This window comes from Paroedura picta, chromosome 7, assembly GCF_049243985.1.
Source record: "Paroedura picta isolate Pp20150507F chromosome 7, Ppicta_v3.0, whole genome shotgun sequence".
NCBI lineage: Eukaryota > Metazoa > Chordata > Lepidosauria > Squamata > Gekkonidae > Paroedura > Paroedura picta.
In genome coordinates this window covers 99,334,286-99,351,477 of record NC_135375.1, presented here as the reverse complement: position 1 = coordinate 99,351,477, position 17,192 = coordinate 99,334,286, and the positions used below count along the sequence as shown (strand labels likewise).

General features: G+C 46.2%; 1 protein-coding gene across 2 annotated transcripts in view; it reads right to left on the bottom strand.

Moving 5' to 3' along the window:
• Window positions 1-760: 760 nt before the first annotated feature.
• Window positions 761-17,192, bottom strand: part of GTF2E2 (general transcription factor IIE subunit 2) — a 43,998-nt gene continuing 27,566 nt past the window's right edge. For both annotated transcript variants that reach the window (XM_077345654.1, XM_077345653.1), the window contains exons 5-8: window positions 15,299-15,481; window positions 13,119-13,212; window positions 3,438-3,553; window positions 761-1,260 (exon numbers count right to left, since the gene is read on the bottom strand). In XM_077345654.1, the coding sequence (XP_077201769.1) occupies window positions 1,144-1,260; window positions 3,438-3,553; window positions 13,119-13,212; window positions 15,299-15,481 (510 nt within the window). In that variant the 3' untranslated portion in view covers window positions 761-1,143. The remainder of the gene's footprint in view (window positions 1,261-3,437; window positions 3,554-13,118; window positions 13,213-15,298; window positions 15,482-17,192) is intronic.

Below are 17,192 nucleotides of genomic sequence, written 5' to 3'. Positions count from 1 at the left end.
TATGTCACCTGATAAATGTTTAATAATTTTTTAAAAATATTAAAAATAAACTCTCATCAATTTGGGAAACCCTTCTAGGGCTGTCAAGAAACCCCAGGGTTTCATGAAACCCTGGTTGAGAAAGCCTGACCTAGGGACTCCCATCTTGTCCACATGGCCAGGGATAATGGGAGAAATCCCAACTCTGGACTTCTAAAGGCTGCAACATCATGAATTGCTAACCTATCCTAGTGGAACATATTTTAAACATATGGCAAGAGGACTGCGCATTTTCACTGTTCCCTTGTATCCTTGTTCAGCCTGCTGCTTAAAACAGATTATGCATATTCTTTTAATTTTTATTCAGCGTATTTTGAATGTGCAAGGCCTGAGTACAAACCTATTCTGTAAAGAGCAATAAAGGGGAAGGGCTAGAAGTTAGTCCACTGTCCTTTGGTGGCTCAAAATACTGAAGGTGTGATTTTTTTGCCCCCACACAAGCTTTTAGGAACCAAGCGACTCTGCAGCAATTAGGCAGAGTCTCTACATGACAAATGTGCTAGAGATCCACCTATAGCAGGAGATACTCTCATAGTTGCTGGTGGTAGCAGTTACTACAGAGAGATCTGATACACCCCACGAGTAAGCGAAAGAGGTAAAGCTCTAAGCAAGCAAAGACTTGGCCCTGGGGTTTTCCCACCCTCTCTGGACCTGTTAATTCACAGGCTCATTTCTTAGCAGCACAGTCAGCAGTCAAGTAAATATATCCACGAGGAGAGAATGCTTTCGAATACCATTTTATTATAAACATGTTATCTTGATGCAGATAAAACAGGAGTTGATGCTTATCTTCAAGCCAACTCCAAAAGAAGAGAAGAAAATACCCATGGAAATACCCCCAGTTCAAAGAATACTTAAATGCTGAACGAGAACCTTGGCATTACGTAAGAATTATATTTTAACCCCAAATATCAAGTCTACTGGCAGAAGACATGAGCCCATAAAATAAGCGCAGAGGTGAACAGTTGATCCTTGCTTTCTAAAGCTGCTTCTTCACGGCGGCTGGAGGACCTGGAGCAGGGAGAGCCACATCACGGTATACAAAGGACACGCTTCCGTCAGAGCTACCAAGCATCTGCATTAAAACTCGCAGTTCGTTCCCTCTTATTTGGTAGGGACCACATCGGAGTAATCCTTCAGTACTCCAGCCAAGTGGTCATTGTGAGTCTTGAACCGCCGTTTCTTCTGAGAGGCGGGTTTCTTTCTCCTCTGAATGGGAGCCTGCAAAAGAAATTTAAGGCATGGTCATATCCAGGGTTTTCGATATAAGGGTGCAAGGTTTGCCTTGCTAGATCAGGCCAAAGGCAAGAGGAGCTTCCAAAAGGTCACAAGCAGGGCATGAAGGGGACTGGATAATGAGGCCCGTTCACATACTCCCATTCTACAGCGAGAGTACCACTCAAATGTTGAAAAATTTCTGCACACTCATATTTACAGCAGAAGTCCTTCTATCATGGGTATGAAATGGGAGACTGCAAGCAATTTTCTCACCTGAACCCATCAACGGCTTTGATCCAACCAGCTTTTTTGTTGGTGTGGAGGTAAAGAGCCCCACCCGCCCACCTTTGGCCACTCAGAGGATGGGACATCATGGAACTGGCATGACCAAAGCAGAGGTTGTAGGGAAGGAGACCAGAATGAAAAAGCTGCCTGGATCTAAGCCAATGGGTGGCAAACTTATCAAGCAAGTGTGTGCTGCTCCAGGAAGGCCCTTTTCAGCAGCTAATGTGAACTCGTGTTGCTTTTTCCAGAGGCAAAACCCTCCCTTTAACCCCCAAGAGGCACCATGTCAACTTCTTGTGCAGGAAGTTGATGTTAAGTAGATGGCAGATCTATGTGCAGATATGAGGAGGTTGGACGGAGACGGGAAACGACCCACTAGCCTACGGGTGGGAAGGAAGTGGGGTGAGGTATTCCTCAGAAGAGGCTCCACTCAGGACTGTGTAGATGCCTCACTGTCCAGGATTACTATATAAACTCAACTGAGCATCTTGTTCAAAAGAAGAATCCTCGTCTCAGCTTTTGTTGGAAAATAAGCATCGTTTTATTGCTTTTTGTGGCCACACAGATCCCTTTGTAAGCATATGAGTAACATCTGCGGGTGGTTTAGAGAGGAGAGGGCGGGTGGAGCAAAGGGAGGGCGGAGCAGAGAACATCCTCATTCCGGTAAGAACCATGCTCAGCTTTGCAACTGATTGCTAACAAGCCGCTAGTTATGCACAGCTATGCTGTCTGCGTGTGCGGGAGGCTCCCTGCTTGCCCTCTGTGGGAGAGGAGGCAAAGCCACGAGGGCAACGACTCATTTATTACGACAGCAGGCTGAGCTGGAGGGATCCACAGCTGACAACGGCTCTCTTTTTGAAGCCTCGGAAGGCGACCAGCCCTTTAATGCTCGAAGGCTGGGAGCCGAACTCGACATTAGCTTGCCGAGCTCAAAAGTCCCCGGTGGGCTCAGTGGGAAAGGAAGGAACGCTCTAAAATGGTGTGCGGAGGCTTCTTGGCAGAGAAGAATCAGCGGGGAGGGGCAGGGGTAAGCACCCTTTCCTGTCTGCTGCTTCTCTTTGACAAATGCTTCTCGACCCCCTATGGTCATGTCCCAAAGGACGCCTAGATTCTGCATTTCCGCCTGCTTCCTGGATAATTTCCGCCTGCTTCCTGGATCAATCAGCAGGAGTGGCCAAACTCTGGCTCTGCAGATGTCTATGGACTACAGTTTTCATGAGCTCCTGCCAGCACGTGCTGGCAGGGGCTTGTGGGAATTGTAGTCTATGGACATCTGGAGAGCCACAGTACCAGGCACCCCTTCCATAGTTTCTCATAGGAAGGCAGCTCCCTCTGGGGTTCAGGCAATGTACATCACAGTGCAACAGCCTTAGTCTTTTTTGTTTTTTTTAAAGGTTGAATTGGGGAACATGATGCTGTACTTTGGTGTGGGAGATGCACGTTGACTAGTCTTCCCCCAGTTTTTCGGAACCCTCCCAGGGCTGAGGCGAGCGGCAGCTGCAAGGGGGAACCTGCACCCATGATGAGCTCATTTCAGTAGTCCCCACGGAGGATTCTGGCTACCCAAAAAGTCTTCCTTGGATCCTAGAAATTCCCAGGTCCAAAGCAAGCAGAAGCTGTTGGAGGTGGCCTAAGGAGATTGCCTTGCCTGCTGTTTTGTGAAAGTAACACTAAGCAGCACCCCAGACCTGGGGATACAGGTACACTCGTGGGTTATGTACAAACCGCTGCTGTTTTGCTCAGTGTGTTCACCATCCACATGTGCCTCCACATAATGCAGATGACAGGCATTCAGACAGCACTCAGTTCCTCTCAGCTGACCCTTCACAAAACATGGAAAGTGGAACCAGGAGAGCGGGGGGGGGGAGGAGGACTTGCAGAAAAGCTTCTCTTACTATTTTCTTTGGTCCCGCCTCTTGCATGGAAGAAATACCATGGCGCTTCAGGTAATCTTCGATCTTCTCTTCATCCATGGAGTCCACAGGAACGCTCCTCCAGAGCTTCTGGAACTCTAGAAGAGCCCGATAAGAGCAACTGGTTAGGCTTGGTGCTCCACAATCATTTCGACAAGATAAAGAAGAGCTGGTATTTTTGTGCTTGCTTTCTTTTTTACGACTTGAAGGAGTCTCAAAGCAGTTGGCAATTGCCTTCCCTTCCTCTTCCCATAACAAAACCCCTGTGAGGTAAATGAGGCTGAGAGAGCTCTGAGAGAACTGGAACTGGCCCAAGGTCAACTAGCAGGCCTCATGTGTCTCAGATGTGCTTACAATCGCCTTCCCTTTCCTCTCCCTACAACAGACACCCTGTGAGGTAGGTGAGGCCGAGAGAGCTCTGATAGAACTGGAACTGGCCCAAGGTCACTGAGCAGGCCTCCTGTATTACAATCACCTCCCCTTTGTCACAACAGACACTTTGTGAGGTAGGTGAGGCTCCTAACCACTATGCCAAGCTGTCTGGCATTCCATTCTCTGTGGCACATGCAGTCAAGGACTTGCGCAGTTTTAAGACAAATGGGCCGGGGAGGGGGACGGAGAGGCCAGATTGCCAGGGATAAAAATCAAACAGCAGCACTGATTTCAAAATGCAATGATTGATGGAGAAGAGTTTACATTGCAGAGCTGAGCTGAAGCATCTGTGCTGAACACCTCTGGAATCCGACCAGTGGCTTTCTGTAGCCCACCCTGGTTCCTGAGGACAGTCAGGCTGGCCCACAGTGGAACAGCTAAAGGTTCAAACCCAGGAGCACCTTAGAGACCAAGAAGATTTTGGAGAAACTCAGTTTCCTTAGATATCTCATAATGGGAACTTTGAGTCTTGGAGACCATTCCTTAAAAATCCTGTTGGTTTTTAAGGCGCTACCAGACTTGCATCTTGGTTACCCTTTCAGAAAGGAGGCAGGGGTCTCTGGGGCTTCCATTTTCCATCATCAGTACAACTTTTCACAAGGACAAGGAATGAAGGCAAGGAACAAGGAAGCGTGACCTCATGCACCCTCTTTCATTTGACCAGGGGTGGGCAAGCTGTAGCTTCCCAGATGTCCATGGACTACAAGCCCCTGCCAGCAAGTGCAGCATCTCGTGGAAATTGTAGTCCGTGGACATCTGGAGAGCTACAGCTTGGCCACCCCTGCATTAGATGTTAATAGAACTACATTAGAAGCCACCCCCCACGCCCCCATCTCTACAACGTCTAGTCTGGAGCTAAGATCCTTCATGCAGAAATCATAAAATCTACACTCTTCTGTGCTCAGGCATAGTTCAATGACAAATCTGAAGAAGCAAGCTTTGACTCAGGAAAGAACAAGATGTTTTAAGTCATTAAAATGCCACAGGACTTGTTTTATTTTGCTACAAGAGACTAATACGGCCACCCCACTAGAGTTAAACCAGTGAGCCTGGAGGATTCTTGGTCGGCATGTTTCCTCTGTGTGCTATGCAGTTAAATTTTTCTCACTTGAACTGCCCAGAGTTTATGGTGACTTCTGAGCCACCAAACATAGTGGATTCTCTTTCCCACAAACTTGGAATCTAATGTGGAATCCTGGCATATAAGAAAGAGACAAGCTGCAGTTTCCTGGCGGGGATGGAAAACAAACTGTGGTTTGCCAGGAAAGAAGTCTTTCATTGGACTTTGTGCGCTGCCTTGAAGAGTTCTCTGGAGAAGCAACGTATAAAATTTTCTAAATGAACCTGTGATAGGAGGAGGAGGAGGAAGTGTGCAAGTCCCAGGATGCTCCAGGATACTGCAAGTAACACCCCCTCCAAAAAACACCCTTTAAAAAGGGGGGGGGCCGCTTTAACCTCCAGGGTGCTGCTACTAAAGAGGAGGCCTGAGACTTCAAAGAGCAGCGACAGGCGAGATAACCCGCACAGCCTGCCTCCATACATCGTTTTAAGTGCTCTGCTGGAATGCCTTTATCACGGCTCTGGCTGGTACGATCCCACTTCCCTTCATTCCACAGTCATTAAGTTAGATATGGCCTGTCAACAGGCCCGGCTCGCAAGCCATAAATAAAGCACTAAGAACACAAAGGCTGCATGTACGTATTATAAGAGCATCGCCTGTGCGGTTATGCTGCTAAACTCAGGGACGATTCCTAGTTAGGAAGCAGAGGTGCCAGCAATTAAAACTTGGAAAAGCTAGGTAATGCAATTTTATTTATTTATATTTAAATTTATTAGCCACCACTCCTGGCCCAGCCGGGTCATCGTGGTTTACAATAAAACCCATAAATACAGAATAAAATAAATTGCACTATTAGCAGCAATCCCATCTGTTCCCTCCCAATCCTCCAGTCGAGACCCAGTTCACACCAACCACTAGCCTTGGGCATCTGGAGAGCCTCTATTGACATATATCTTCCTTAACTCAGCATCAACCAATTGCCATGGTAGCTCCAGCAGGGCCCTCAACTCTTCCAGCAGCCCATTCCACAAATTCGGGGCCAGGACCAAAAAGGCCATGCTAAAAAACCCAAGCCAAAATGGGATACTTCTTCTATGTCAATGGATTGATTCAAAGGCTTTCTGTGGAACACCAGATGGCAATTCTTATGGAGATCTTGACAACATATCTATTTTAGATTTTTACAACACAGAAAACAAACTGGAGGTGTTTCAGAACACCAATTCAGGGACTCACAGGTAAGCTAGCAGCAACATCACCATAGGTCCAGTTTGGATGTAACAACTATTATACTGTTATATGCTTACAATTATCAGTTATCACTATTGTACGGTTATTGAAACGTTTTATAGACTGTTCCATGTATTGTTCTTACGTTATTATGTAAACTGCCCTGAGCCCCCGGGGAAGGCGGTATATAAATCTAATAAATAAATAAACTACTGGGAATGTGCCTTTAGTGGGAGCGCCCCCTCCTCCCTCTTGGCCTCTGCTTTCCTGGCTCAAGCAAACTGTATGCTGCTGTTATGAACAACCTGACTACCTCCAAACTAGAACTGGGATTTCCAATTCTGGTTTGCAAACACGCTCTGGATTGCACAGGCCACAGTGGGCTGGATTCAGACATAACAGAAAGCAGAACACACGAAAGAAGGATATGAGTCCCAGACTGGGCCCCAACCAGCCAAGCCACATCTAAACTGGGCCTTACTGTTGAAAACAGTCCTGGTACACAGCATTTGCTCTGCACAGTTAACACTCAGGAAGTTCTCAACATCCCCGTGATATAGATCTCTGGCAAAAGGTTAGGGAGAAAGTACTGTAGCGCCATGATAAATTACTCGTATACTGGAGGGTGGGAACTGCATGTGTTGAGGAGGCTCCTATCATAAATGCTTTAAGGATCCTCAACTGCATTTGCCCCTATTCCTATCTGGCTCTTGGGGGGCAGGGATCTGCATTCTTGTACCACGCATGCTCTGGGCTGTATGTGTGTGCAACCATAAATGAACTAACGTGTCTAAATAAATTGTTTATTATGTGATGGGTGTGATATTTTCATTAAAGGCAGCAACCTAAAAGTTGATTTTTATGCCCTTTGCACAGGCACTTCTGTCATATTCAATTATTGTTGTTTCTGCCTGAAGAACAGGGGAAAGTTGCTTTGGTCCCTTATACCCAAGGAAAATACGTCTTTTGAAAATAATCCATTGCGACACTGACTACCATGCTGATGCCATAGCAAGGGAGACAGAGAAGACAGAGAAGAGATTGACATTTTACCATATAAACTGGTAAAATTGCACGAGAAAGACTGTGCAAGGAGTATGTATCTGGAAACTGTATCTGGAAAAAGGCGTACCCACTCCTGTAATATGGCATAGGTGCTTACATAATTCACTTTATGAACTGAATTTCGCAATGGCAGAATGAAACTTTCCTGCCTCCAAGCTCTCCTCTCTTGCAGCCCATTGATCTCCACGAAATGCTGCTCCCGGGAGATAGGGGACCCTGAGGGAGGTGTCTGCAGGGGGAGGGGAGAAACGGTCTGTTCAGATCCAACCTTAAGTTTCTGCCTAGGCTGCTAGTTGGATATCCACAGCAGGATAGTTCCTACAACCAAGCAAAAGACCAAACGCACATGTGTGTTGCATGTATAAAAGATACATGTGAATTTCTGAATGGGTGGGTGGGAGAGATCTGAAGAGCATGTATGAGAGTGAGGGGGGAATAGTTGCAATTTAATTCATGTGCAAGCTTTTGCAAGTCTCTCCTTGTTTTATAATATTTTCACTTGTAAGGTTGGCCTGCGAAGCATGTTGATGGATCTGCAGACCTGACCAAGTAAGGAAGTACCGTAGATGAAGAAGAGTACAGAACAGGATGATTTCATGAACTAGATGAATACCAACGGAATGAAATCCTGCAGTGAGATTTAGACGGCCATGCCACTGCAAGGACAGCAAACGCAACTCTTGGATCTGTTTCTTGGGATGTTTCTAGCAGGGACTCTTATACGAGTTCATAAAAGAAGTCACATCTGTGCCCAGTTTTATCATACATCTTCAGGAGACAATGTACGATAGCAGGACTAGAGACCAAGAATAAAGAGCCAAGAAGGCACGGGGGTATACGTCTGAGGCTTGGGGAAGCCAGAAAAGTGACTTGTATTTCTGTTCAATATGTGATCTAACTTAGTGAAGGAATATGGTTGGACTATATAGCCATAATGAGCCTCTTGTGGCGCAGGGTGGTAAGGCAGCCGACATGCTGTCTGAAGCTCTGCCCATGAGACTGGGAATTCGATCCCAGCAGCCGGCTCAAGGTTGACTCAGCCTTCCATCTTTCCGAGGTCGGTAAAATGAGTACCCAGCTTGCTGGGGCGTAAAAAGGTAATGACTGGGGAAAGGAATGGCAAAACCACCCTGTATTGAGTCTGCCATGAAAACGCTGGAGGGCGTCACCCCAAGGGTCAGACATGACTCGGTGCTTGCACAGGGGATACCTTTACCTTTACATAGCCATAAGAGAGTCATTCTGGACGGGTAGCTATGTTGTTTTCAACCAAACAGCAGACCCCTGGGCCACATTTTAAAAAGATATCATCCCTGATCCCATGACACACCTGGGTGCTGAACTTTGCCAATCTCATCTTTGCCTGACCCTGTTCTTCGATGCTTCAGAGTTGGCAAACAACATGAATGCTCAGATCAATGCTCTCTACCAGTTTGTGATTGACTCGGAACAACGCTTCCTCAGCTTGTGTCTCCTAGTTTCACGCTCCTCTGAGATAATTCAATGGCACGTTCACCATCCTGAAATGTCAAACGGAATTAGAGCGCAAGCACGATAGCAGGGGTAGTCAAACTGCGGCCCTCCAGATGTGCATGGACTACTATTCCCATGAGCCCCTGCCATCAAGGGCTGCAGTTTGACTACCCCTGCACTATAGCATCATGGCCAGCTGTTGACTGTCAACAACGTCAAGGTGGGAATCTGGAGGTTGGCCACCAATTGCTTTAAGGCGCATGGGGAGAACTCAGTGCTTCCCTGCAGTGATCTCCCAAAAGACACACTGAACTACAAAGATGTTTGCTTTTCATTCTGGAGTGCCTCCAGCAGGAGGGGAAAATGATACCATAATTTGGAAAGGAAGAAATGTATTCATCATCTTCATCATGGCCACTTTCTAACCGGGGAGCTTCTTCAGCCTGCAAGCAGCCAACCGACTGTGCAGCCGGGGTCAACGGAGAACCACAATTCCTTACTTTAAAAAAAGCTCAGCCAATGATGGTCTGTTAAAGTCAGAGTCAGAACATGGAGCACAAAGGGCAAGCCATGTTTTGTGGGTTTCCGTGTGCCTTAGCTGCCCTTTAAGGCCTGAAGGTTTTCTCCAAAAGGCAAGGGATGAAGGGAGTTTCAGGGTACAAAGTAAAGGTAAAGGTAAAGGTATCCCCTGTGCAAGCACCGAGTTATGTCTGACCCTTGGGGTGACGCCCTCTAGCGTTTTCATGGCAGACTCAATACGGGGTGGTTTGCCAGTGCCTTCCCCAGTCATTACCGTTTACCCCCCAGTAAGCTGGGTACTCATTTTACCGACCTCGGAAGGATGGAAGGCTGAGTCAACCTTGAGCCGGCTGCTGGGATTGAACTCCCAACCTCATGGGCAAAGCTTTCAGGCAGCTGCCTTACCACTCTGCGCCACAAGAGGCTCTTTAGGGTACAAAGTAGCCCTTGCTAATGAACTTAAGGACCCCACAGGCTGCAGAGATGCAGGACCGACACTGCTGAGTTAGTCCTGCCCACAGGAGGTAGGCTCTTAAATATATATTTGTTTGGCCACTGCTCCCATCACTCTGCAGGTTTCTGCAAGGCTTCAAATAGGCAAAACGGAGAGAGTGTTCCCGGCAGCATGGCCAGGAATGCCCTAGTGTAGGTAGTACAACGTATTGGATAATGCGTATATGTCCCTGCTGATTGCTAACTGTCTTGACCGTTCTTCCAGCCTTGGAACATTTTTAGAAACTCTCCCCAAGGAATGTGTTCTTAACACATAAAGCAGGCTTTCTCAAGCATAGTTTCATGAAACCCTGGGGTTTCTTGACAGCCCTGGAAGGGTTTCCCAAATGAGTGGGAGTTAATTTTTAATATATTTTTAAAATCTGTTAAACATGTATTGGGTGATATGACTACATTTGCTTATGATGACCCCTTTCCCGAACTAGCGTATGATGGGCCTGGAGGGGCTGGGCAGGGGAGGGGTCCCGCATGGTCATTTACATAGCTGTGCGTCCCAACTTTATCCTGCATGATTGCACCTCTTCTTGGGTTTCTCAAAGCCTGAAGAATGTTTCAGGGGCTTCTCAATGGTAAAGAGTTGAGAAAGGCTGGCTTAAAGGTATATCCACTGTTATATATTTTAAAAAAGGGGGGAATGTAATCTTATATAATACATGAGGCTGCTGAATTAGATTTCATTACCAAATTTGACACATATCTTGGTTTTTTCTTATGGAAATAAGGAAATTCTGATTTGGCAAATGAAGGATTTTCAAGGACCATTTAGGTTGGTGATGTGGCTTAGTGGTGCAGCATGTGCTTGGTGTGCAGAAGGTCCTAGGTTTGGTCTCTGGCATCTCCCATTAAAAGGATCTGGTAGCAGTTGAGGTGAAAGACCCCTGCCTGAGACCCCTGGTGAGCTTCTGCCAGTCTGCCAGTCAATAAGGACCTTGATGGGCTCATGCAGCAGAAGGCAGCTTTATGTGTTTACATTTCTGCTCTGCTTTGTAAGCAGGTGAGCATTTAGAGTCGGGGGAGTTTCTTCCTCTTCGAATAAAGTGAATTGGGGAGGGGCGGGGAAGGGGGAGAGAAAGCACCTCCAAAGGAAGTGGGCCCTCTCCCAAATTCCCCCTCTGGGATTCTTATATATTGAGAAAATGTAGCCATGAGCTGTCTGTTCAAAGAGAAGAGACTTCTCACCAGCTCCCTACCACGCTCAGCTGCTGGCAGAAGTCCAGGCCAGGGCTGACCCAACACAGCCTAGCTTCTCAGAGCTCTTTCGTGGTGCCGTTGAAGCTCCTCACAGCAAGGTGCAGCTCTCCGAAGCCTTCTGAGCAGCCGGTGAGGCAAGATCTTCATTTCATCGCTGGGTGCAAACATCCCTGAAAGGGGAGGTCACCCTACCTACCAACGTGAGACTGCACTGCCACCTACAGGCCGAACTGAAGCCGTCCTCTTCCCTTGCCCTGCAAGCTGACGCTTTATGCATACGATCTACCGTAAATCCTCAAGTGTTTCAGAAGGTTTCAAACTAGTGATTCCCAAGATAGGGAAGGCAACATTAATTTGAAAGCACCATAGCAAACGAAAGACGAGGGGCAATGCCTACTCATTTGAGAATGTTCTGAAATAAAATAGGATAGTCTGTTGTAAACTACCAGGTACATACTGAAGAAAAATTACTTTGCAGCTCATTAACTGGCATGTGAAAACAGTATCAGCATATACAGAGGACATCTTTAAGGAATAACAAAAGCTTGGCAGCCAAGGGGCTGGTGGAGGAATCTTTTCTATGCATCCTTCCACTTTTCCCTGCAGACTTTCAGATCCTCCTGCCCCTTGCAGAACTTCTACTCCAGGCATTGTTTGGCAGTGTAGTCTTTCCCCCAAGGTTAACTGCTGTTCCAGAATTTTCTTTTTTCTTTTACAACAACGGAAACAAGCTTACGAGGGAGGACAAGAGACTAGATGCCAGTTGGAGTTTTGTAATCACAGGGGTACGAGTAACAGATATAGCTGCATTTGGGCTGGTTATACTGTGATTTTAGATTGCTTAAGGTTTAAAGGTTTGTAAACAGCTCTGAGTCCTGTGATCTCGGAGAGAAGCGGGACATTGGTATTTTAAATTATGAAATCTACCTTAAGTTGGAGGAACTTCCTCCAGCCAATGCAGCCTTCCTCCAACTTGTGGCTCTTCCTTTAAAGTATTTTATAAAGGAGCGGATTATGGATAAGCTATTTGCCCATTCCCATTTTAGTAAACATCGTATAAAGGCTTATTCCTCCAAAGTAATAAACTTAATTTGTTCATTCATTCATTCGTTCATTCGTTTGTTCCATCTATCCATCCATCCATCCATCGCCATTCGGTGGTTTACAGAAGTTTAAAACACAAACCCCAACCTCCTAGCCTTTCCTTGACAGACTCAGTGGACCCCTCCAGCCCCATGCATCAGGGGGGTGCTCAGAGGAGGGACCCAACACATCTTCCTTGTCCTGGTCTCAACCAAATGCCTGGCAGAAGAGCTCCATCTTACAGGTCCTGAGAAACCGTAACAGCTCCAAAAGGGCCCTTAGGTCTTCCAGAAGCGCCTTCAACCAGGTAGGGGCCAGGACCAAAAAGGAGACTCTCTCTTTATCTGGAGAATCTGTATTCTGCTGCTCCAAAAACCTGCTTGAGGCAGCTCACAATTAAAATAAAAACCAAACAAGCCAATGACACAATAAAAACATCCCAGGACATGAAAGCAGTATAAAACGAACATGGAAATGATATTCACAAACAGTTTTCAAGCTCAGAGCAGACCACAGAACAGCTAAAAGAGAGAAAAGCTCTTAGCTAAAAGCCTGGGCAAAAAATAATTTTGGGGGGCTGGCTCGTAAAAGAAAGTAAGATCGATGCCAGACTGCTGAAATAGTGAGCTGGACAGGATGGGAAGAGCAGGCTCTTGAAAACCAGAGAGAAAGTAGCAGGAAACTGATTTTCCATTCCACCTCTCCATTCGAGTGATGCAAATAGACGAAAGGGCACTGTTGTAAGCCTCTCTATGTCCCCACTGGGGAGAAAGATGGGGTACAAATGAAGCAAATAAAATAAAATGTTAATGCTTTAATTGTCTAAATTAATGTTATAATGATGTCAAGGTTTTAATTCCATATAACTCTTATTATGTTGTCAACTGTCCCGAGCCGGGTTGCCAGGAGGGGTGGTGTATAAATCTAAACAATAAATAAATACATTTCACCACAAAGACTTTGCAGCTTTGCCACTGCCTGGCAAACATCTTGGTGCTTAGGGCTCCAGAGAAGATTAAGTGTCAGCATCCAGGTTTTATTAGTACGATGTTGGACAAGCCAAGAGATGGAACACAAATGACGATGAGAAAACTAACCTTCGTCCACTGAAAACGGACAGCTCTTGTCATTGTAGAAAAGGATTTTCTTTTTATCGGGACGCGTCACAAAGATGATCTGGTCCCCCAGAGCCTCGAATACAAACACACAGATACACAAGTACTTAAATCGTGTTAACACCAATGACTTTGACAATCTCAACCAGGGAGCTCCACTGTGATGCTCGGTGCCAGAACTACTTGCAATCAGAATGAGATCAAGGCCTATGATTAATACCCATGTGCCGGTTCATTCGCAGGAATTCTGGCAAATGCCTGGACAAAAGATATGGACTCTTAAACAAAAGGTTTTTGAAAGACTTCAAATTCTATCTTCGCCCAGTTACTTTTTTCCTTGCAAAATGAGCACACCCCTACATTTGAAATTTAAGCCACGATCTCTTGCACTGGGGCTGCACTCACTGGCTGTAGGAAGGATGACTACTGAGGGATTACATTCCCAGTCGCCCAGGAAAAAAATCCAGCCAAGGAACAGCCTGGCTCCATCCGGATGTCTGCTTCTCCTCCCCTTCTGGAACCAATGATTGCTATGGTTGTTACCTGTCTGATGGCTGTAGAGTCCAGGGGAAGAACTATACAGCTCTACTTAACAGGACCTAAACATGCACCATAACCACAAGCTGCTGTCACAGGGCTTGCCCTTTGAACAGAAAAAGTTATTTTCTTTGGATCTTCTCACCTCTTTCCTTCTTATCATAAGACAGCGGTGGCAGAACTGTGGCTCTCCAGATATCCATGGACTACATGGACATCTGGAGAGCCACAGTGTGGCCACTCCATATTATAAAACGCAGAATGTTTTGTAGGCCACTCATAGGCTTTTTCTGGAATGGGATCTCTATTTAAAATCTCTTTCTCTCTCTTGAGAATTCAACACCTTAAGGTATTTTGGTGCTACATCTTTGGCATCGCTCTGAAAATATCAGTGTAATCCTAGAAAAGGGCTGCCAACAAGGCCTGGAGGGAAAAAAAGCCCTATCCTTTTAATAGACGCTGAATGGGATGTGATTTGCCTCCATGCCATGAACACAGCCTTCTACTGAATCAGACCATGGGCATGTTGCTGTCAGTATTGTCTACTAAAACCAGAAGCAGCTCTCCAGGGTCATGGGCAGAAGTCTTCCACATGACTTACCACCTGGTCCCTTTAACTGACAATGCCGGGGATTGAACCTGGGACCTTCTACGTTCCAAGCAGGTGATCCACCGAGCTTGGCCCCCTCCCTAAAGCTTTAGTTTCCCATGTCCACAAATTAAGTTCCAGTTAAAAGTCTGGCTGGCAACCCTATCCTGGAACTGTGACTTCATCCCGATTCCGCCCCCCCCCCCCAAAAAAAAGGACACCTTACAGTCTTTCTACATAAAAAGAAGCAAGAATGAATGATAATGAAGATTCAGAGGGACACAGCATGCCTCAGACAGATGCCCTTGTAGCAGCTGCGTGCCTAGGACTAAACAGGTCTCTAACCTTTCAATTAAAAAAAAAACTAGGGACTTCCATTTCCAGGGTGTCTCCACTGCTTTTCGCAACAGGACAGCTCAGAGAAGAACTCCAGAATGTTTATAGTAGTAGAAGAAGAAAAGTTGGTTCTTATATGTCGCTTTTCTCTACCCGAAGGAGTCTCAAAGTGGTTTACAATCGCCTTCCCTTTCCTCTCCCCACAACAGACACCCTGTGAGGGAGGTGAGGCTGAGAGAGCCCTGATATCACTGCTTGGTGAGAACAGTTTTATCAGTGTTGTGGCGAGGCTAAGGTCACCCAGCTGGCTGCATGTGGGGGAGCACGGAATCAAACCCGACTCGCCAGATTAGAAGTCCACACTCTTAACCACTACACCAATTAGGGCAGCTTCTGAGAGCTTATCACTCAGAAATACTGCAGTCCCTTCACAGATGGCATGCAAAAGCTTCTCTGGATTGCACAGGCTAATTTGATTACCAAAGCGGCTTATAAATCATAGAATCATAGAGTTGGAAAGGACCTCATGGGTCATCTAGTCCAACCCCCTGCACCATTCAGGACACTCACATCCCAATCGCTCATCTACTGTAACCTGCCACCCCCTTAAGCCTTCACAGAATCAAAAATGACAGGCGAGTGTGCTATGGCACAAGAGGACAAGACATACCCGTCGTGCGAAGCTGCCGGAACTGCTTACCTTGATGGCTTTCTGGGCATTAGGCAATCCTTCCTCGATATCTTCTAAGAGTATTCCTCCTAGCCCTCGCTGGTCATGCTTATCTAAGAGCCTGAGCAGGGCCTTCTTGTCTTTCAAATTGTACTTGGGCTTGAAGGCGTATTTCCCGTCTATAATTTCTATTTTGGGATTGTTGACCAGGGCCTGAAATACAAAATGCAAATGCCGAAGCTTCTCGAGGAGGACTGTGCATTTGCCGTGGCTACGTCTGGCAGGAATTCCTTGGCTGTGCGCTAGAGCAGGGGTAGTCAACCTGTGGTCCTCCAGATGTCCATGGACTACAATTCCCATGAGCCCCTGCCAGCTGGCAGGGGCTCATGGGAATTGTAGTCCATGGACATCTGGAGGACCACAGGTTGACTACCCCTGCACTAGAGAACACTGCTGTGCCGTGACAGAACTGCTAAAGTGCCCCCAGCTCCGAGTCCACAGTGGGAGCTCTCCACCACATGCCTGCATTAGTTCTGAATCACCAACACTTGGTGCTGGGGGGGTTCTATTTATTTTTTCAGTCTAAGGTCCATCTGGAGTCCCAGGCAAGCCCAGGTCTCAGAAACTAAGCAGGGCCAACCCTGGCTAGTGTTTGGATGGGAGACCTTCAAAGATTTGGGTGCTGTTCCTCCAAGAGACACTAGGGGTCACGATGCAGAGGCAGGAAAGGGCAAACCACCTCTGAATGTCCCTTGCCTGGCTGCCAGACAATCCTCGGATCTTTTGGCTACACGACACCCACGCCGTACGATAAATGAATAATGCTGGAGTCCCAGTTCCTTCCTTTCCCTTCAGCCTTCCTGGAGGGTGGGCAATTCGGCGAGACCACAGCATCAGGCAGAATTAAAGCATTTGGTGCTCAAAATACAGATTCATCCGCACTCAGAAGAAGCTGCCTGATGTGTTTCTGTGTGACTCACAGGGGAAACACTTTCCTGGGTCTATGCCCCGTTGGACAGACCTGAGTAGGATTCTGAGCAGACCTCCTAAGGGTGGCAGTGTTAGGGCCCTAGATGCACTTCTTTCCCATCATGCAGGGACTCAGGGTCCAGTGAGGCCATGCAACACTGGCGCAGCTACGTCTCCGAATGGGAGTTGAGGAATAGAAAGGGAGGGATTGGAGCAATTAAAGTGCCAAAAACTCTAAACCAGAGAATCCTAAAGAAAGCCAGAAACAAACAAAACAATTCGAACTGCCTCTCCCCTTCCATCAAGTCTATCACAGCCTGTGCAGATCACTAGAATTTTAAGAGACTGTATGTGTCAAAACGTGTGTATTTCGATTAGTTATTAAAACAATATCAATTATATGAATTGAACTTTTACCTCAACAACTTCAAGCACTTCCTAATAAAAGAGCATGTTTTTGGATTTTGTGAAACTCATAAAATTTAGTTAATAATTTAAACGTGTACATACTCTACAAATGAAGGTCTTCGGATTTAAAGAGGACATTTGTAAAAGAGGACCTTTTTTACAAAAAGAACTTCAGCTACTAGGAAATCCTTACAGGGAAAATTCTAAAATCCACAAAATGTGGTCATTTAAATGTATGCAGGTCATTTATTACGATGCTCAATTCAATTAATCATTCATTTTAGTTAAGATTCAAATGAGTAGCCGTGTTGGTCTGAAGTAGCACAATAAAATCAGAGTCCAGTAGCACCTTTAAGACCAACAAAGATTTATTCAAGGCGTGAGCTTTCGAGTGCAAGCACTCTTCATCAGACTAAGAACTGACCATCATAACAGTAGGAATATATAAGCACAAGTTAATCTTGTTACATTAGTCTGATGAAGTACCAATCTTAGTCTGAGGAAGAGTGCTTGCACTCGAAAGCTCACGCCTTGAATAAATCTTTGT